General features: G+C 33.7%; 1 protein-coding gene across 7 annotated transcripts; it reads right to left on the reverse strand.

The window, feature by feature from the left end:
- Positions 1-3,318: 3,318 nt before the first annotated feature.
- LOC144555215 (ARM repeat superfamily protein) lies at positions 3,319-16,126 on the reverse strand. Of its 7 annotated transcripts, none has more exons than XR_013511996.1 (33): positions 15,871-16,126; positions 15,608-15,669; positions 15,202-15,294; positions 14,749-14,920; positions 14,212-14,327; positions 14,029-14,115; positions 13,476-13,592; positions 13,316-13,379; positions 12,709-12,851; positions 12,476-12,523; positions 12,332-12,400; positions 11,317-11,392; positions 10,903-11,033; positions 10,636-10,695; positions 10,473-10,542; positions 10,336-10,400; positions 10,130-10,191; positions 9,382-9,505; positions 9,063-9,120; positions 8,416-8,528; positions 7,753-7,830; positions 7,577-7,639; positions 7,388-7,483; positions 6,909-7,018; positions 6,559-6,748; positions 5,618-5,732; positions 5,384-5,501; positions 4,974-5,051; positions 4,793-4,858; positions 4,579-4,695; positions 4,363-4,419; positions 4,189-4,269; positions 3,319-3,617 (listed from the first exon to the last, which is right to left on the reverse strand). XR_013511996.1 is itself a non-coding variant. In XM_078303466.1 (33 exons), the coding sequence occupies exons 1-33, from the start codon at positions 15,992-15,994 to the stop codon at positions 3,567-3,569; spliced, it is 3,069 nt and encodes a 1,022-aa protein (XP_078159592.1). In that variant the 5' UTR covers positions 15,995-16,126; the 3' UTR covers positions 3,319-3,566. The 7 variants fall into 7 exon arrangements, 5 of the variants coding, with proteins under 5 accessions (XP_078159592.1, XP_078159591.1, XP_078159589.1 ...); XR_013511997.1 differs by having other exon boundaries at positions 4,579-4,698; XM_078303466.1 differs by having other exon boundaries at positions 5,384-5,496.
- Between the last annotated feature and the right edge of the window lie 6,932 nt (positions 16,127-23,058).

Consider the following 23,058-nt stretch of genomic DNA (forward strand, 5'->3'; position numbering starts at 1 on the left):
TTGATAAACATATTTTTAAAAAAAAATTATATTAATGAAATTAAATAAAATTGATTAAATAATAATATTAAAAAGTTGGACCATTTCTAATAAAAAAATATTACTAGAATGGTACAAACAAAATAATCCAAGAATAATAATTAATAATTGGTGGTCTAAAATATAATACAAAGCGTATCTAAATTATAATAATAATAATTTAATAATTACCTAACCAATTTGTCAATTATCAACTAAATTTATTGTCAACGTCACTTATCTCTTGATTTACTGTAATTGGTGGTCTAAAATAAAATAAAAGAAGTTGCATAATCTAACTAACATGTGTATCAATTTTATTGACTAGTCTTGGTTGATGTACACCATTAATTGCTTTAGAAATGGGGGACCCATTACACATGAGATCTAAGTGTTAATAAGTGACACCTAAAAAAAACACTAGGTCCGGATCTGAACAAATCATTAGTCCCACAATACATAGTGAGCAAAGAAAAGTCTCTCTATATATATACTTCTTTAATGATATGCAATGTGAAGTTTAGTGAAGAGAGATAAGGGAGGAGACAGCTCCACGTGGATAGAGAGGAGAGGAGAGGAGAGGAGAGAGAAGAATGGGAAAAAAATTATTCAGTCGGAGATCATTTTATTTTTCCCATAAATTTACACGGGAGTGGGAACTTTTTGGGGAAAAAGGTGGGAAGCAGCTGGGAGAAAACAGGGCCTCCGAACGGGCTCGGGAAAAAAAGTTGAGAATTAATTGAAAATCCCATCTGTTTCCATTCAAATCCTGCGTGCCGAACAGAGCCTAAGAGTATGAGTTCCTGCAAATTAAAAAGTGGGTTCCTGAACATGTAAAATCTCATCCCACACAATCCCACGACATCTAAACAGACCGTTAGGGCGTGTTCGGATGTCACGGGATTACAGAATGGGAATAGGAATGGGAATGGGAATTCACTTTTGAAAAAGTGGGAACCCACGGGTACGGAATGCACGGGATTAATTATGGGAATATGAAAAAATGAGTGTTCGTTTGTATCATGGGATTAATTGTGGGAAATCTTTATTTATTTTAAAATATGTATATTTATTTGATTGTTTTAGTTTAATTTAGTTATAAATGATTTTTTATTTAATTATTTTTTGTGAATAGTATAGCGTTATGTTATGTTATGTATTGATTTTAATCAATTATGTTAAAGTTAGCTTAATATATAAAGTAATTAAATATAAAATTACATTGAAAAAAAAATGCCGTGCCACCATCTATTTATTTAGACCAATAATATACTGTAAATTTAATATTTTAATGGGTTGTAAATTGTAACATTTGATAAACATATTTTTAAAAAAAATTATATTAATGAAATTAAATAAAATTGATTAAATAATAATATTAAAAAGTTTGATCATTTCTAATAAAAAAATGTTACTAGAATGGTACAAACAAAATAATCCAAAAATAATAATTAATAATAATAATTTAATAATTACCTAACCAATTTGTCAATTATCAAATAAATTTATTGTCAACGTCACTTATCTCTTGATTTACTGTAATTGATGGTCTAAAATAAAATAAAAGAAGTTGCATAATCTATCTAACATGTGTATCAATTTTATTGACTAGTCTTGGTTGATGTACACCATTAATTGCTTTAGAAATGGGGGGCCCATTACACATGAGATCCAAGTGTTAATAAGTGACACCTAAAAAAAAAGAACCCACGGGTCCGGATCTGAACAAATAATTAGTCCCACAATACATAGTGAGCAAAGAAAAGTCTCTATATATATGTACTTCTTTAATAATGCTCGTTGTTAAGTTTAGTGAAGAGAGATAAGGGATGAGACAGCTCCACGTGGATAGAGAGGAGAGAGAAGAATGGGAAAAAAATCATTCAGTCGGAGCTCATTTTATTTTTCCCATAAATTTACATGGGAGTAGGAACTTTTCGGGGAAAATGGTGGGAAACAGCTGGGAGAAAACAGGGCCTCCGAACGGGCTCGGGAAAAAAGTTGGGAATTCATCAAAAATCCCATCTATTCCCATTCAAACCTTGCGTGCCGAACAGGGCCTTAATGTATACGGATAAAGGCTAGACCTTCATTCCTTGCAAAAAATAAATGTCGGAGGGTGACACAGTTTGTGACTAGAGCATAAATATTGAAGTTAATCTGACGTATTGAAGAGTATTTGATCAATATAGTGGTGGAGAACAGCAAAAAAGTATGGCACAAAATAGGAATGCCAATCCATTTAGGTTCAAATTCTCTTGTGAATTTATTAATTAGAAAAAAAATTTCAAGCAAAGAACATTAATACTCAGTAAGCGACATACTTGAAATTCCAGTTCTGATACTGAACACCTGAAAATTTTCTATCAAGGGAAAGTTTTCCCACTAGACTAAAACATGACAAAGAACTATTTGTTTTGATATTACCAAACCCACAAAAGATACAAAAATCACATTAAAAACAATACGCACTGATAAAAACTAACGTTTGAGAACCAAACCAAACAGAGATTTAAATTAAGCCTAAATCCGTAGAACTGGATGATATATTGGGCTAATGTGATGGTCAGCACTAACCAAAAGTAAGACCTATAAAAGGTAAAAACAGAAGCAAAGCATTTTGCCTCAACAAATCCTCCCCGTATTAGTGTGCACAATGATGGGATAATTATGTTTTAGACCTATCCAAGATCCCAAGTCTTTCAATAACATCACTTCCTGATTTTTCTTTTTCTTTCTTTTCTTCCACTCAATTAAAAAAATTGAATCAATATTGTCAAGCTAATAGGGGTGAAAACGAAGCTGGATTATCCGGATTCGGATAATTATCGGATATTCATAGAAGATTCGGATTCGGATACGGAGTCCTAAACAGAGCAAATATCCGAACTATCTGATATTTGTTATAGGTGAAATTTGAACCCATGTACTCCCATCTCAAGATCTTTGAACTAAACTTCAAACCACTAAACCACAACATATTTTGTTACCATTCCTTTATTTGATATATATATTATATGATAGATTATCTCCTACCTCTTATAAATTCATTAATATTTACATTTAATTTTTTATTTAATATTTATATCTTAGAAGTTCATATATTTTAATTATCCGACCATTATTCATTTTATATCCGTATCCGTGAACTATCTATTTTGTATCCGTATCCGTTTAAGACGGATTTAATTTTGAATTTTGATATCCGTTTACTATACAAATACGCAGATATGGTATCAGCATTATCCGCTCCGTTTTCACCCGTACAAGCCAAACACATTGTTTTTTCCTCCTGAAAAAAACTAAAAAAATAAAATAAATTGTTACCAAACGCGGTCCAAAGTTTTCGACATCTATTGTTCCACTCGGAAACCTACTCCAGGAAAAATAATTGCATTCCCCATAATAATGCAGTTCAAGAAAACTTTTTCTATCAAAATTACTGCACACTAATTCATCTACACTTTTTGAATAAACCAATTCAATATTGCAAATAAGAAAACATATGAAACACTGAGAACATCTAGCAGTTTCAAAGGCTCTCCACATCAAGATCTCAAAACTCTAGCAACAGAAGCCCTCTGTGAATCGGTTAAACCCTGCAATGATGGTATAAAAAAACAAAGCACATTGCTAAGCATGACAAATTGACAGTAAAGGCTAGAAAAATCTGCAAATATTGCTAGTATACATCCCTGTTTGCGAGATATAAGGGCTAATAAGAAAGGTAAAAAATTGAAAAACAGAATAGTCCTCCAGCCTTTTATACACAGACACTACTTAATTGAGAAATTCAAGATTAAGACTCACTATTGATTACTTTGTAATTTGACCTAGTTGAATCAGAATTCAAATATGTAGTTAACTAAGAAATGGTAAGAACATTATTATTGCATATTGAGTCCTTCCATGCATGCAGTCACTAGTATAACAATTTGAATCAATTTTTTGACATGTGGGCGGTTAATATTTTTACTGATTTCAGTCCGACTAGATGCCAAATTTAGTCGTGGTCTTTAGACCAAATCATTTGGAGGGGCACAACCTTCTCATTGGCACATAACACATAATACAAAATCATTGGAGATGTTCTCTTTAACTTTCCACAAGTTTAGGAATATGGAATGCTATTTTTCTAATAATATAAATCTTATTTGTTAACAGTATTACCTGGAACAAATAATCAAAAAGGGATCTATCGCTTTCTGATATACTCTTAAAGAAATTCCCTAGATACTCGGCCAACTTTATCTGCCAAAAGAACCAACGATTAATTGCAATTCACATCTTATGTTTACAATAGTCAACACCTTTTGTCAATAAGAACACTATTTTCTGACAAACCTCACTGAGTGGGTCATCTTTAGTCAGATCATCATCATAGCCATCATCCTCATCATCCTAGGCAAGTCGAGAAAAGGATTTATTCAATTATACAATTAAAGCATCTAATAGCCGTAGCAAATACTAAAAGAAAGAAGTAGAAAAATAAAAAACAAGAAATACCAAAAAAAGATAAAAGGACAAGAACTCCGTATTAGAAGTTTGACTAAAACCAACCTCATCAAGCACTTTAGCCATGGCATCTAAGTGTTGAACTGATGGATTAACACTTGATGGCACCATTGACGCATACATAATCTCATCCCCAGCGCCGGAGATCTCCAAGTCACTGTCCTGCTAATTGAAAAACAAACCAGTAAAGTAAAAAATATATACAAGATAAAAGCATTTACAAAACAAGCCAAAAAGCAACTACTGCTAAAGCAGACACCTCATCATCATTATCCATTGCTTGTTCAAATATCTCAGACAAAGCATCAGCTAATAGTGAAAATATCTGCAAGAAGCAAGAAACACCAAATGCTATTAAGGAGACAGGTACTGTTTTAAAAGATGATAATAGCAAATACTAGGAAAGCTGATGGAACTATAACAACATAGTACGGCAATACCTTTGTTGGAAGAGGAACCACAGTCCATTGGTCAGGAGCCAACTTGGCTTTTGAGCGTGTTGTAATACCTCCAGGATTCTGTAGTTTCCATAATTAATCAAGACAACAGAAAACAAGTAAAACGAAAAGGAGGTATATTTCTTATGTCATCTTTGAGCCAGCCACATTTAGTCTTTGTTAAACTCCAAATTGTGCAAGGAGCACACAACTATTATTTTATTTTATTTTATTTCTTTTTTATTCGGCTTAGGAGTTTGACTGGATTTGCAAGACCAAAAGGCCTTGAGCAATGTAACAGCATTACGAGTAGAAATGATAGTGTCACATTTATTTGGTATGCTAAACAGATAATTAAAACAACTGTTTGCCAAACAGATAATTAGTTATAGAACCATCATTGTGTTTAATACCTTGATGAGATGCCCCTGGACTTGCAACTTTGATAACTCCGCATTGTGAATAGAAAAAAGAAGGGCCAATGCAGTTGTTGTCACCTTTATTTGGTATGCTCCCTGAATCTCACCTACACTTTGACATGAACATCAATTTAATACAGAAAGAATATTACAAAAATAAGTTTAGCATTCTTCTGCAATTTGCCCGGAATGTTTTAGTATAATGACAGAAGAATGCAAGAAATTAACCTTGTAACCTAGTCCATTCAGACATCACAAAAGCAAGAGCGTTCTCATAACCAGTAGCAGGCATACTTGACAATAGGTTAATAAACTGATTAGTATTTGGAGCACTAAGATGTACCTAAGAGCACAACACCAAAGACAGATCAGTAAGTCTTCCAGCTTATAACAGATAGTTTATGATATAGGGAAATATAATACCCAACATTTTATGTATTTGATCTATATTACAGGTTAAGGTGGTGTTTGGTTGAGCCTAAAATTTAGGAGGCCTAAATTGTTATTCCAACTTTAGGTCAGTCTAAGTTATTTTATGTTTAGTTGAGGTCTAAAGTTAAGTCATGGCTTAAAGCTATTCCTTTTTTGGTTGAATTTTGTAGCTCAGGTCATGGCTCGAGTTAATTTTAAATTTTTTGGTCTCATTTGCATGCAATTCTGATCAGAACAAATTTAAAATAGGTATCTCAATTAAAAATAACATTACATATTAAGAAAAAAAACACCCTAATAAAACATTTGAAAGTATTAGCACATAATTTAGAAATAAATGGACAATCAAATTGAAATTACTAAATTGCAACTCAACTTTTTTATAGCTCAATCAAGACCTTATTAGCTTAACAAAAACTTGTCCTCTTTATTTTAGTTCATTTGACCATATGCAGCAACAGGAGAGTTATTAAAGTTAAAGGATAAAATTGTCAATATTTAATAGACCGTACCTTTTATCATACCTAATGATTGGTTCCTTTTATCAGAATCTGAAAGTATATGGTTTTGGGAAAGATAGTGAATATAACATGGTATTTGAGGGGCATACAACCATTCATTTTTTTTAATCTTTCTTGGCGATAAACCTAGACTAAGGCTTGATCTCAAGAATGAAACATCAACTTAAAACTAAACTGAAAAGAAAAGAAATGTGTTTAAATATGTAGCAAACTCACAAGTCTGGCAAGGATAAGAATCAAAGAACACTTCAACCCCTCTATTTCTGAAGACTGCAATCGTCTGACTATGGCAGCAACAAAATCTCTCAAGTGGGGAGACATTTGCGAAGGTAGATGTAAGATGAGTTGCAGGATATAATTTCCCACGTATAAAGACACAGAGCTCTGGAGCTCTGGATCTAGAAGCCTACGTGAAAAAAACAAGGTGGAGAACATAAAAAATATTTTTTTCGATTATTTATTATTGTGTTCTTCTGCTAATAAATTCTCAATCTGGTAATTTGAGAGCTTACTTGCTGCTTAACATCAAATATGGACACATAGCCGAAGGAACAAAGTCACCCTACCTTGAAGCGGCTTCTAGAAGTCTTTTCATGATGTATCCAGCATCGCCACCCCAAGTAAGTATTTCTTGCCTCCCCAAAGACACAAAGACAGCCAGGCATTCTGTCGCATTCTATATTGAGATAAGTTTGTCATTATAAGCCTTGTTTTCAAGTTATAATACAGAATGTAATTTATTGTATTTAGTATTGTCATATGCCATAAACTCGAGGAAATGCATGAGACCAACTATTTCAGACCCATGCTTGGGTACTGTTGGTCATGACCAAGGATTACAATTCCATATCATAAAGGTAATTAGTTGTAGAGTTACTTTAACATACAGTTTATTGGGGTATCAGTGAGCTTTTTGAAACTTTTGGCAAGTGAGCCCAGTAAAAGCTCTGTCCGTGAGCTCAATTAAGAATAAAAAGGCCAAGAAAAATTATCAAATGATAGAACAAAAAGCATCAAATCGGAATAACTACTAAGAGATCCTCACTTGCATCTCTGCATGATCTTCACTTTCCAAAATGAGCTGAACCGTCGGATCAAAGCATTTGTCAAAAACTGCCCGCACTATTTCAATTGGGGCATTCTGAATTTTACAAGTAAACATTAACATATCAAAGTGCTTAGTAGGTAAATAAAGAAGGGTAAAAAGGACAATAAAAAGATATAACAATCGAACCTTAAGTAGCATGGTTACAAGGTCAAGTGAGCCACCGACCAAACCCTCTCTTTGGTACCTAGGCTGTCTCATTCAACATAAATGGATGAGCAATGATAAAAGAATGCTGAAATTTAAGAAATGAGTAATAGGTAGAAAGTTTATTATTGTACTTCATCAATTTACTAAAAACATGCCTTTTGTAAAATTGGCACAATGGTTGGTAGAATCCGAGAAACCAGCGGTTGGATACAACCAGGAGCATTCTTGATTGCCTGAAAGCTGAACTTTTGTCAAGTAAAATAAACTAAAGAATTTAGTTTTCTGTTTATCAAAACTAATGTTATTGCTGGTTCTAGTTTATTACAAATTAGCAAGGAACAAGGAACAACGATTTATGAGAATCACAAAACAAACCCAACTCAGCTTGCACACCAATAAAATAATAGAAGAAGTCAAGAATGATTGCTTGGGCCTTGATTTCACAATACTTAATGCAATTATGCACAGTGTGTTGCTTCTAGATCCAAAATGTAATTACTGCTTTGGATTCTTACCCGCAGTCCTTAATTATTTTTAGTGGAAGCTTTGCCATGATTGCATAATAAAAGAAAAGATAAAAGTGGAGCTAAGAAACGAATTTGTGCAAAAGTTTGTCTATTGGTCACTCTTAGAGTCAAAACGATCCTATCTGGTTATTCGAGTATATCTTGAAATGAAGAAAAAGTTCAATAACAGGGTTATAATTAAAAGTGATCTTCAATAGAAACACTGCATTCTGTCAATTTAAAACGTCATGAAAATCCAAAGCTTTCCTTAAAAACAAAACATGTTTTATAGAAAAGAACCATCAAGCTAACCTCCAAAACATCAACTGCATCAATGCTAATGAAAGGATCAGATATATGCTGAGCCCAAACATTTAGGATGATAGGAGAAAGAACTGATTCAACCAATGCAAACTGTTCACCGGCTACATGCACAAAAGGAGATGAAAAGATAAAATGGTATTAATTAACTTAAACATGGTAAAATATAAGAATTTAAAAATAGGGTCAGGATGCCAAAAATGTAAGGATCAAAGCTAATTGCAATAGTCAAATTTAGCGTGCCATTTTTCTGCCTTCTATATTTTGTAGAAAACAATATAAAACATTTGCATTTTTTTTTTTGCCCACACATTACTTGTGAAGAAAATCACATTCAAGGTTTAGATATGTCACTTAAAATTTTGAGTTTGGATCGTTCAAAAAAAAAATGTAGCCATCTATTGCACCAAATGTCGTTTCCCCAGAAGCCTCCTCTGTTACAAATCCCACCTTATATTAAAAAAAAAGTTCCCCCAATGTTCATTCCAAATTTCTGTAGTCCATGTGACACACAAATTGACCCTTTCAAAGGCCATTTTTGACATTTTTTAGGTCTCAAGACTATAGAAGCGATTTCACCTTTCTATAAATGAAAACAAAAGCAATAATAGAACAACATATTAAGATGGAAAAAATACCAGCTTTAATGGCTGCTTGAAGGGTTTCTAATACAAGATGCAGCGTATCTTCAGACGCCTGTTGCCAACATTATTTTCATTTTCTTCATTTTTCAATTCAGAGAATGTATATTACTAATCCAGAAAGGTAATATAGAGTCTGATTGAGGTTTTGCCAAAGCATTTCAGTGCAAATTAAACCATACTGCCCTATGATTCAACCCCCTGTCCAGCTGTTTTTCAGATTTGGTTAACGATTACTTAAAAAACCAAGTGGACAGATAATAACCAAGACACACCCAGAAATAAAACACTTACAATTAAGGCCCAAAGAAGATACCTTTGTCAGGAGATCAGTAAGAGAGGACAATAAGCTCATTATATTTGGTAATATTGCCTCCTGTTTAGACTCTGGCAAGACTTGCGACAATGCCCGACAAGCTCCAACTTTAACTGGTGGAGGTCTGTCAATTCATTTTTACCCCTTTCAGTTCAGATCATTCCATCTTATTTTATTTTTATGAACAGCAAAGGAGATTCCAGAAACTTTTTTAGAAGAAAATCGTGATCAGCATTGATGTAAGCAAGAGTCATTTTGATGAGGTATCTATGTTAAATAATCACTCAGTCATGAAGGTTGACCAAGTGTTTGTAGGATCTTAGGAGGAGAAGATGAATTCAAACATAGCTGAAACAATATTGCTTCATTTATCTGCTCTGCTATTTTGCTTCAAAACAATTATTTATTAAAAAAAAGATCAAAGATTTAATTATGATCAGAAAAGAAATTGTGTCATTGTACATCATTATCATGCATACATGTTGGAAAAGTTCAATCCAAAAGAATTGTGCTTCACTACTTCATATTGATAGTGTGTTTGTTATGCAATTTCAATAGATTTTGCAATTCAAAAGAGTCTTTAGATACCAATAAGAAATAAAAAATGAAGGTTTGTTTCTAACAAAAGTAGGACAAAATATTAAAAAAATGCAATTACGTGGGGGCAAAAATAGGTAGAGGTGATACATTAAGGGCAGTCTATGAAATGTAATAACAACAAATAATATAAAAATGATGCTGTACATACACATCTAAAGTTATTGCTTGGGCAGCTCTATAGAGAAATAGTTCGCAGGTGCTCTTGCTTATCTGGTCAAAAGAATATAATAATGACCAAAACTAGTCAGTAATCAGATAGAAACAACAAACAGCTAAGAAAATTCAGATATGGCCAGCATCCAACCAAAATCAACTATGGAAACAAATTGTTAATGAAGTTAATTAGGCAGTTACCACTGAATGGAATTTGGCAACCATGGCAAATGCACGTGCATGTAGAAAGGGATGCATGTCAACCCCTGTAAGCCCAAAAGACATTAGAAGATGAACTAATGCATAATGACTTAAAATATAAGGAGGTGCAGGTGTACCAGCTCCAGCGCTTTCAGTTACCATTCGCTCAATCAGCTCCCCCAAGTTGTAATTTGTTGGCTCTGAATCCTGAACAAAATCACACTAAAAATAATGAGAACTGATAGCATTTAAATGAAAAGATATCAGAGAGCGAGACACAGAGAAAGAACGAGGGAGGACCTGTGCTTCAAGTAGTTCATCAGAAATAGAAGAAAGTGCAAAAAGAGATGCTTCTTGCAACTGCCATAAAAGTTGAAAAGAACCTACTTGTTAATTGTTAGAAAATAATGTTACAACGAGTGTCTCATGTCAAGGATGTTTCAAATGCCCTAAATAAACCAACTGGTTTGTGTTTACGGGAATACTAGCTGATACTTATCCTTGCTATAAAGCACCATACAGCCATAGTTTATAGCAAATTTGCATAATGGAATTAGGGAAACTCACTTTCCACCAATCAGAATGGCCTGAGACTTTTGCTTTACAAGACTCATGAAACCGTGCTTGAGAAGCCTCCAAAATTGAATCAATGCCTTCTTGACCATAAGTATTTATGATCTCTTCCAGCAAAAGTATACCTTAGTGTATTGAAGAAAAAAAATTCAAATTAATGAACCATATAATTAAAAGAGGCCAAAATATATAAATAAGTACCCATTTCAAAGACCATAGAACAAAATAGCATATGTAAAAAGGTAATCTTCTAATTCTGAGATAGACAAAATTCTGAGATAAACAAATCAACATCTCAAAAGATGTCATAGGAGTTGTAGGTTCTGTGTATAATTAATATCCCAAAACATAACTAGGTATAAATTAAATGCAAGTAGTACTGTGCATTGTTATGCATTTACCACTTACCAGAGACCCGACAACTATAGGTAGCATCATTTTCATCTGCCACATAATGATTAGCATCAAGAGACCAAGAGTGCTCCTACAACATGTCAGACCAGTGGAGAAGTTTCAGAGGGATTATAAGCATGACAAATTCTTTAGTGAAGTCACCAAATATGACAAATTATATTACTATGATTAAATTCCAGATATTTAGCATCTCTCAATTTTTTTTCCAGGAATCTTAGTTTTCAAGGCCATAAAAGCTAAAACAAAGAAAAATTGCAACTGCCATCAACTGGTAAGTTTATAACCTGTGTTTATTAGATTAGACAAGCCAATTGGACTGCAAAAAAACTGACTCACAGGCTTTTCCAGTTTATCTGCTAAAAAGACCATGTAACTGAACCGGTCAAAACCAGGTTAAATGACCGGCTTTTACTAAAAACCCAATGACCCAAACATTAGGAAATCTTGGTTTTCTAGTAGATTTAATTTAATTCTTAGATTTTAATCTTTCTCTTCCAGATCTCTAATTTATTTCAAAAAAAATTAGTTCCGGTCTCTAGTAAGAATGAAAATGATCCAAAATGTACAATTGTCGGAGGGAGAATTATGTGATTTTTAACAACCCAAAATCTTATGTACAGGAAGTCAGGAACGCTAAAGTCTAAAGTCTGGTATCAAACAATATTTTACTAACAATTAGATCCCATGGCATTCATTCAATACATACATGTGAACTCCCACAGATAGTATGCAGCAGCATGATTATTTTATATATGGTTTTAATATTCATAAATATATAACTTTTTAGACAATCAGCAGTCAAGCCAGTTGGCTCACCGGTCTGACCAATGAATTGTTGAACTAAAGCTTGATTATGTCAATGTACTGTTTGATTCTAAAAATATTGCTGTAAAGCATAAAGTGATGAAAACGTAATATTGACATCAGGAAGTGGTCCTTGGTACCGAGTATTACTTAGTGAATGGAAGAGAAGAGGAAAAGACAAAGAAGCGCACACAAAATGAAATACCTGTTCTTCGGTCATTTGCTGAAAACCCACTGTATAGTACACTAGTTCCTTGATGCTGCCTCGAATAGCCTGCATATAATATCTTTTTAATTCCAAACTATTGTACGCCATAAACATAATGTCAAACATTACAAAAAATTGTACCTTAGCCAATCGTGAGTTGTAAACTATGGTTATCAAAAGTTCAAACAGCTGCAATGAATGAAGACCATTACAGACTTGTTACAAGGTTGTGCGACCAAAATAAATTGTTTGAAGAACTGAAAGTGTTACCTGAAATTTTAATCCGGCCAGTTATTCTAAAAGCTTGAGCTGACTTAACACTAAAAGGGGTTATTGTTTTGTTATTGGACATCATTAACATGGAAATGTATTACCTGAATGATAAAGGCCTCAAAACTTTGTTCAGCACCATCAGTGTCATACCTACCCGAATGGGAATCCTCTGTTCCCTGTACGCACGACAACTGGTAGATTTTGAATGAAGAAATAAAGGTTTGCCATAGAGGTGCCAATATACCTAAATTTAAAAACAATAAAAAGGAACAACTCTTTTAGATATGAAACAAGAGAATCAAATATTTCATTAAAGATTCAATATAATTTTGGCAAAGTTCAGTATGAACTAGGTATGATGCCATTCAGTTACTGGCTCCACCATTGTTTTGGACTCTTTTGTTTACTTTAATCATATTCTTGGTTTTTCCTAGGTTTGCCTGGTGTTAACAACTAGGTCAAACATTTGAGGTTTTTTGGTTCAATTGAAGGTTAACGGTTAACACAGGTGGTAAAGTAATTACACAATTGGGTCTCAACAGCAAGATTGAGGGTTCTTAGAAGCTTTATTCCAGGTTATATTGGTGCTTATTGAGGAAACAATACCATCTCAGTCAATGTACCACTACGTTCAATTACTCCAGCCAAAATTTTAGTGTATCAATTAATGTTACAACTCTCACTCTTTTTTAAATTATAGTAACATACCTGAGAAAGGTCCATCCAATACAGTAGGAAAACTCTGAACAATCTGAAGCAAACATTTCAACACCTAAAGAGAAAGAAAAGCACAGCAACAGTTGTAATAGTGATTGTTTTTAAGGTGTAAATGTTATAATTAAGAGTTGATCTCAATTGGTGAACATACCTCCATTCTAAGGCTCCAGTCATCAGGATCTTCTGATTGCACAGGAGATTGCAATATAATTGAAAACTGCTCCATCAAGGGAGTAAGGATCGACTTTACCATATTAATAGCTTCTTTCTGCACCAATGATCCGGTTCAAATAGTTATTTAGATAAGAAGTTAAGCAAAACACACTATAAAACTGTAGCTAATTATATCAACTTGCATTATTGAGACTAATCATGCTCCCTGAATCAATCTTTGCTTTATTTATCAACATTATTTTATTATTCTAGTGTTCTATTTTCTTTCTGAAGATGATGTTAAAGCCTCAACAAATGCAGACAACTTCATTTGAAGTTTCAAAGAAGAAATGCAACAGAATATGCTGGAACCAGGTATACGGTTATGAAGCTACAGCTAATTACTCTTTGTTCTGGACCTGACCATTATAGAATGGTAATCCTTGGTTATATATTACTATTGCCTTCTGAAATAAAATAGAAGAGCCAAAGTCCATAAATACATATCCAATGAGGGGGGAGAACATCAGATAAAAATAATATCTACCTACCTGATAAACACCGCTCATAGAACCCAGGACAGAGATGCAAGCATGAACAATGGAAACAGCCTTTGCACGTAATATTTTCTCATACATCTGAAAAACAAACAAAAAATCAAATTCCAAGACAATAAGGTAAGTCATGTTCAATGTCCTTTCTTTTACATTAATCGGCTTGAACTTTGAACTCACTTCTGGTGATGATATTATTTTGTGCATAGATGGAAACAGCTCTGGCATCAATTTTGGAACAGACACATCATCCAGATCACCTGACAGAAGGGCCAGGCATCTCAAGGCTCCTCGAACTGACACAGACACAGAGAGAGAGAGAGAGAGTAGGGGACAGTGAGAGTGACAGTATAAAGGATATCAATGAGTTCAATAAAAGTCTCAATGTTACTACATGACCAAGTACTTGCTACTGTATTAGTCAAATATTTCAAAACTTGAGCAGTACCTATCCTTGCATAGCTGTTAGTCCAGTACGGTACAGTTTGATTTATGGTTCTTTGTGGTGCTATTTGGCCATATAGAGACCACAAATTGAGCCTTGATAAGAGATTAAACAATGAGTTAACCATCAATAGGAACCGTTAACATGCAATGGGCAATAGGTATTTAAGCTGGCAAACACCTGTACCAGACCATTAAAACAGTATCCATGTTAAAGATGCTTGGTATCGGTGCATGCATTAGTAACCTTTTTGAAGATTCTGTTTGTTTTACCTCCATTTTGATTGCTTTGATCATTAATTAGCTTTAAGAGAAACGGAATCAACTCAGGCCACTCTTCTAGCCAATCATACTGGCCAATGGCAGCCATTGCCATGCCGACAGCTGTGCGAATCTTGCCATGAGAGTCATCTAAAGATAGCATCAGAAGTTGCCGAATCACACCCTGACGACAAAAAGAAAAAATTAGACATGGGATCAGAAAATATCCAATCATGAAATCGTAACATGCATAACTACAAAATTGAGATCCGATGGCAATTTCAATTAGATAAAGCATATAACTGTGCAGAGAGGAAAAACAAAATCAAATTATGATAGCAGTTATTTCTTTGAGAAAAAAAGAAGAAATTATGCCAACACTTGCTCATAGTACAAGTATTATATTTTTTAACCAGTGCAAAAGTACCATAAGACAGAATCTGAATTTAAAAGGTCTAAGATAACCTTTTCTTCAGCAGAAACAATTGGAGGCACAAAATTTTCTTCATCTTCCTGCCAGTGCTGCTTAATAAACTGTTTCAACAAAACCGCTGACAGGTGATTAAAATTAAGGAAAACATTTTTTCTCTGCGTTTTTGAGCTGTGCTTGTTAAAGCAATTAACCGTGTTGTTCTCCATTATATGAAACTTCAATGTGTAATATATGTGCCGATTCCAGGGGAACAAATAGATGACAAATTTATGTCAGTTTCATAGAATGAAGTGGGTATATTTCAAATATTAAAATGGGAAATAGAAATAGTTATCTGGTCAATGAGCCCTTTTTAAACAATATAATGTCATGACATTTCTTAAAAGTCAGAAACAAATGTTCAGTCAACATCAGGGTAAAAAAAATTAAAAAGGATATCTGACGCAACCCGAAGGGAATCTCCTTGTTGAAAATAATCTTGGCAAGAGCAGCACCGTATCCTGGAATTGGAGACCCCAACGATGTAATTAGCCCCGAATAATCTTAAATTAACAAGCATAATCTCATATAGAATCACAATGCTACATAAAAATACAGGAGTTTGAATTGTCTCCATTGCGCTCATAGTTGCACTGGTCCAAGTACTATGGAAAATGTAAAAAAATAATAATAATAATTAATAGGAAATAAGAATGGAGAACCGGGGTGGATGGAGGCTTGCTTCAGCGACTCCTCAGCAAAGGATCTGATATCATGGTTTGTGTCGAGGGTGGCGCTGAGGCAATCGATCAAGCATTTCTGGTCTTGATCCAAGCCCGACTCCATTGACACGAACTTTAATTTTGTTTCCGATTCCACTGAGAAATTGTAGTTCTAGTTATTCTTGGGAGAGTCGAGAAAAGAGTAGACGATGGAAATGAAGTGGGTTCACTTTTCCCGCGAACTCCGTATGGTATTGGAATCATTGAAATGGGGAGCGAGCGAGGGTTTTTAGGGTTTTTTTACGGACTTAGATTCTTTGTCTATTTTCCATGAATCTATTCCTGTGGCAAACTGCTGATTTGTGGCTACCCCGGGACTTAATTCTTGGGAATACCATAACTACCTCAAAGTCCTCGTCCTCATATGTTCCCTAATTTTTGTTAACATAAAAAAAATATATATATTTTTTTTTTATGAAGTGTAAGATTTATTTTATTTTGAAAATTAATTTGAATTTAACTGTAAACATGAAAGTTTAAACAGTATATGTATATTATGCAATTGCTATTTTAAAATAGTTAAAAATTCATTTTTTAATAATCAAATCTACATTTTAAATATTCTTTTTGTAATAGTACGTTTCTTTTAAATAAGGTGGCAAGTTGCCATTTTACATTTTCATCAGAAAAAAAAAGTTATTTATATTAAGTAGTAGTTAAATATGTGTATTTTATAACTGTCCATTGTGTATTTTTTAACAGATGAGTTCACAGAGTTTAAAATAATTGTAGGAAAGTGTGATAAACATCAACAGTTGTGTTCAAAATTAAAACAGATAGATATTCATTCTACAATATCCAAACGCGCAATAGTTAGGTGTACAATATTCAAAATCTGAATATGCATTATAAAGTGCATAAAGAAGTTTATTACAAATATTTGGAGATTGAGTTCACTAAAAAGTAGTTATCTGGCTTTGTTTTCACGCAAAGACACTACGCATATTTAATCAGCTGGGTCTAAGTTTTCAGATACCATGGTACTTGAATAATTAAATCCCACAAACAATTTTTTTTATTTCTAGACCCTATATCTCTTTAAATATACCCTCATAATTCAACATTCGAATACAATACAATATCTATTATTCATACTGATCAAACACAAAGACACTGATTGTAGAGAAATAAAGTTACCTAATAACGATATTTCAAGAAAATCAACTCGAATTGCAATTGACTGTTCAAAATCACCCGCGGCATAGACTCGAAATTCCAATCGGACATATTGCAAAATTTAGTTTTATTTTTCTATATTTCTTTCTCACTTTCTTTTATTTTTTTTCATGTGGTCTCCTTTTTCTTTATTTTTATAAATGATAAATGATAAATGAAAGTGGATTTTATAAATGAATTTGGTAGTGGGGTGGTCAGGAGAAGTTTGTACTCCTGCTTACAAGTTGAATGCCACTTTGTTTTTTATTCTTTGTTTAAATTTGTCACAATTTAAATATTAGATTTTTAAATAAAATAAGTTAAGACAATTTAAATTCAAATGTTTCAAATATTATAAATATTTAAAAAAAAACATTATAATAATTTCGTTATAAATATTAGGATATGCTCAAAATCAATAACATAACACATATAAATAAATATTTTTGTGAACTATCTATTGTAAATTTAAAATAGACTTATATGGTAGCACGTTTTGTACATAGCAAGTAATAATTAGTAAATATACATTAAAAAATAATTGAATAAAATTTTGCACGATATATGGTGCTTAATTTGAGTGTTGAGTGTGGAGCAGAAGAATATATATCATGAATGACAGTAACAAAGGGATGGATGGATCATTAGATATATACACTAATTACTATCAATGCAAGTATCAAGAGGTTGAGAACTTGAGACGAAAGCAACGACTAATCGTCTGCTTCTCTTCTTTAAAATTTTCAATGGGAGGGGTCTGCAATTCTTTAGATGATTTTATTATTTGAAACGATTTATTTGAGGCAGAGTTGTGGAAATGATGTTTTTGGCCTGCTAACAAATAAAGTCACATTAAAGCAGTACAAGCATTAAAATTGCTGACAATATTGTCTTCTCACTAGTACAGTAAATGCTGCAAGTACTCTATGTACAGACAAATAATTAACTCATATAAAATATGACGATTGACACAATATTTATCAAAACTTAAAAAAAAAAAAAAAAAAAAAAAAAACTGGTGTAATTTTTTTAAAAGAATTGTCAAGTGTGTAGTTTTTAAAAAAAATTAAGATAATTGCAGGAAAGTGTGATAAAAAATTATAAAGAGCGTGCAGTGTCCAAATATGCACTCTTTCATATCTGAATATGCATTATAAAGAGCATAAAGAAGTTTATGAGAGGTATTTAGAGATTAAGTTCACAAAAAGTAGTTATGTGACTTGTTTTGATGCAAAGATTGTGCGATCGATGATCCTTAATTTATTTTAGTAGTATTATTATATAGTGGTGTGATTCTGCGTGAAGATTGTTTTTTAAGTGCAAGTTTTTATTGAAAAATAAATTAAAAAAAACGCTCTTTTGTATTTTAATAAAATGTTAGAATGATTGAAAATAAAGGAGAGTTGAAAAGGGATTACACTTTTTAATGTTATTTTATTTTTTGTCATCCAAAACGCTACGCAGCAAGTACAATATTTGTGTGTCTCTTCTTATTATTTTTTTCATTATATTTTTTCACTATATCATTCTTGTATTAATATTTTGTGATGCATCCAATTGTTTACCCGTTGATTTTCCTTTTAGTTCAAGCCTTAGGAGACCTTTAGAAGAGATTTTTTATTAGAATTGTAAGATACTGGTAATATGGGTATTAGTGCTTAGCTTACTATGGGGAATTTAAATATGATTAGAAGGCGGTCTGAAAGGACTGAGTTAACTTTTAATCATATAATTAGTAGTAGATTCAATTATTTTATTAGAAATAATCAATTAATGAAGCCGTCTTTACCGAATCGTACGTTCACTTGGGCTAGGTCCCTAAACTCCCCTTCCCCAAGCTTTATTAGATAGAGTATTGTGTTATATTACTTGGAATGCTCATTTTAATTTATCTAGACTCTCTTCCCTCCCTATGACATATTCATACCATAATCCTATTATCCTTGATACACAAGCAATTATTTTTTCCTCATTCCAAGTTAATTAGATTTGATAAGTCTTAGCTAGAATATGATGGGTTTTTTTAATTGCTTTCTTCTTGATGGATATCATTCCCTTTGACAAATGATTTAGATTTAAATTGGAAACTGAAAATGCAATTTTTGAGAAGGAAATTAAGAGGATGGAGTTCAAATGTTCAAGGAGAAAAAAGAGAATTAAGTCCAGTTTACTTCATATAATAGATGTTTACGAACAACATTTGGATGGCCATACACTCTCTGATGTTGAAATTGAAAATTGGCGATTTTGTCAATTTGAGTTGCATAAAATCTATTTGGAAGAGGGAAAATATTGGCAACAAAGATCTAGATTGAAATGGTTTCTCAAGGGCGACCTTAATACTAAGTTTTTTCATGTCACTGCTTTTTCTAGAAAAAAAAAATACTATTAGTTGTTTAGAAATTGATGGCGAAAAAGAAAAATACTATTAGTTGTTTAGAAATTGATGGCGTGATGGTCTTTGATTAGTCAGTTATTTTAAAACACATTACTGATTATTATATAAGTCTTATGGGTTCCTCTTCCACTAGATTGATTACCTTACAATCTAATTTATGGCCAGATTCTTAAAATTTATCTTTCACACAAAATAGTTCTTTAGAAATTCCCTTTACTTTAGAGGAGATTAAACAAATAGTTTTTTCATGTCCCACTCATGAGCCCACTATGCGCGAGATGTACGCCCTTATTACCTCCATGCAGGCCACCCAGCTCTCCATTCAGGCCTCGCAGCTGGCCATCCAGGAGACTCAGACGAGCTTGCTCGAGTCTCAGCTCGCCATACAGGAGACGCAGGCCGCTCAGGGGGACGCTATTTTTGACATTCGGGCTGATGTAGTTCAGCAGCGCCAGAGTATTCAGAGTATGGAGCGACAGATGACTGACTGGCGATTCTTCATGGACCACGGGCACTGGCCTGACCCCCCACCCCCCTAGACTTCTTAGGTTCGCTCTCTTTTACCCGAGCTTTTACACTTCTTTTATCTTTCTGTCTTGAAGCATTGAGGGCAATGCTCAGGACAAGCTTGGGGGGAGACATTTGCATGTAGGACATGTTTTCTTTATCGTTATTTTACTTGCATTTTTTTTTTTTCGTATTTTCTTGCATTGTTAGGTGAAAATTTGCGTAAACTGTTAGAATTAAGAGTTACTTTGAAACTTTTTTAGTTGAAATTAGGATAGCCCTGAATGAATTGGAACTAACCCATGATTGGTTGTTGAACTGCTTAGGTTGAGATGTTTTTAATAATTGAAAAAGATGAAAAATTTAGGATTGCATCGAACGAAATTATTTGAATAAACTGAACTATGCCTTTAGGAAATTGAGATTTTCAATTAAGAAAGTTTGGAATATCTGTTGGTATGAATGAATACCGATGGATGTGTGTATTCATGGTACTTGTAAAAAAAAAAAAAAAAAAAAAAAAACATGATGAAAAGAGGAGCAATAAGCGAGTACTGGCAATAAGTCTGATTCAAAATGAATTAGGCGCCTTTGAGCTCGCCTCCCAACCTAGGAAATTAGATAAATGAATAAAAATAATTTTGCTTGTACCAACACACGTCGTTCGCAATTTTCTTACCCAAGTTTGCTTCAAGCTTGGGGGAAATTAAAAATCACCATGAATAAAGGCATAAACTCGGTAAAAGAATAAAATTGTTTCGATCAAACCTAATTATGTAGCCTTTACAATCATTAGAAGCATCTCAAAATATGAAGACCAATTGACCAATTGGTGGAGTGAATTAAGATTTATAAAGAAATGTCCAAATTACAACTGAAATGGTTCTAGAAATTCTTGACTATAGCAGATTCACGTAAGTTTTCACAATTAGATTTGTAATTGCATTTAGGTTTAGTTGTCTAGCCTCAGACCCAAGTTTGAATCTTTTTGCTTGAGGACAAGCAAAGGTTTAGCTTGGGGGAATTTGATACATCGCATATTTAGCCTATATTTGACTTGATTTCGTACCAAATTCACGTTCTAAATTGTCAAAATCATGTGCATTTCATTGATATATCTTTAGAATTTGGTACTGCTGAGAGTTTGTTTGTTTTCTGCAGGATTGGAGCAAAATAAACGAAGAAATGGTGTTTTTGGACTCTCTGGTACGGCCCTTACCAGACTTGGTACGGCCCTTACCAGACTTAGCCGATTCAGCCCCTCCCCCATCTTATACGGCCTGGCCGTACCACCTTGGTACGGGCCGTACATAGATGCCGCCTGACAGAATTCAAATCTTGGCAGAGGCTATTTAAAGTGAGGGATCTCTCCATTTTCGGGGATGCCATTCCATTTCCAGATTGAGAGCTCAGAGAAAGAGAGAAAGAGAGCAAAGGAGCAAGGAGAGAAGAGGAAGAGGAAGAGGAAGAGGCGAGAATCGACGGATCAACCTCTTCTCAACTCCCGATCTTCGATCTAGTTCTATCATGCCTCTCTTTATCTCTTTATTTGTATTTCTGGACAGATCTATGACTTGTGAGTAGTTGATCATTGTTTCTAGGGTTTGATGACGGATTTTCTTGATTTGTTTTGCTTTTCTTGATTTGGATCTTGTATGAACTCTTTTGATTGAATTGATTGTGTATTTGCTTGTCTTGATTGCTTTGTCTTTCTGTGATTGCATATGGTGTGCCTATAGTGGTAGATCAACCCTAACAAGGTCATGTGACCATTGCCTTCTCTCAACCAAATCAATCCCTTTAGGTAGACTTGTTCGAATTGAAGCCGAAAGGTTGAATTCTCCCCTAATTGACAGATTAGAGGATACCTTAGATCTCCAATCAATCAACTAGAGGATCTGGACCAAAACACGAGAGTTGAGGTTTAGAAACCCTAGAAGGTGAAGAATTGACTCCAAAACCTAGATCTTGAGCCAACAAACGAGAGTTGAGGTTTAGGAACCTTAGGTATGGTCAATTGAACCTTTCTGAAGAGTTTAATACGAGGTACCAGCAAGAAATGCATCAACTCGAACTTGTAAGCTCTGTACTGGTACATCAGTACGGGTCTTACAAGAGTGGTGCGGCCTACCCGTACCAAGCCCCACTCGGCTTTGTCGGACCAGGTTGGTGCGGCCTAGCCGTACCAATTTGGTAAGACCCGTACCACTAGAGACAAATCAGAGATGAAGTCTGAAACCCTTGAAACATCTTTTATCCTAAATCAAAACACAGTTTATACTTTTCCTTGCACAGTTACTATTCTATTGCATTGTTTGATTGTTTGAATTGATCCTTTAGGAAGATTAAATACCAAAACTCCTTCTTTCTCACTTCTAGTCTTTAGTCGAGATAAGTAGACTCTAGAAAAAGAATCCGTCCCTGTGGATCGATACCCGATTATACTCCTCGATAAGGTTGTGCACTTGCAACTCTAATCGGAAGGTGTAACCGCGGTTTTAAAAGGTACGCTCTCAAGCGTACCGAAACTTGAGTTGCGCTTTCACGCGAACATTGTTGCACATGAAGTATTGCATCAAGTAAAGATTGTATTCAAACTAGATTTTGAGAAGACTTTTGATCATGTTAATTGAGATTTTCTTTTTGAAGTGATGCATGCTAGGGGCTTTGATCATAGATTTATTACATGGATTATATTAACTTTAGAAGGCAGTAGAACATGTGTTAATTTAAATAGTACTTTAGGCCCTTATTTTTTTTGTAAAAGGGGAGTTAGACAGGGTGACCCACTATCACCTTTCCTCTTTATTTTAGTTACTGATGTTTTAAATCAAATTTTACAAAAGGCAAAAGTAGGAGGATATATCGAGGGCTTAGGAAACTTTCTGAATTTTGAAAATATTTTGAATTTACATTTTGCGGATGATACTTTGTTATTCCTTAAAGTTGATAAGGACATCTTGAATTATATTAAATGGCTTCTTTTGGCTTTTGAGAATGTTTGAGGTCTTAAGATAAATTTTGAGAAAAGTGAGATGTATCCTCTCAATTTATCTGTATCGGAATGT

This window comes from Carex rostrata, chromosome 6 (genome assembly GCF_964058835.1).
Source record: "Carex rostrata chromosome 6, lpCarRost1.2, whole genome shotgun sequence".
Taxonomy (NCBI): Eukaryota; Viridiplantae; Streptophyta; class Magnoliopsida; order Poales; family Cyperaceae; genus Carex; species Carex rostrata.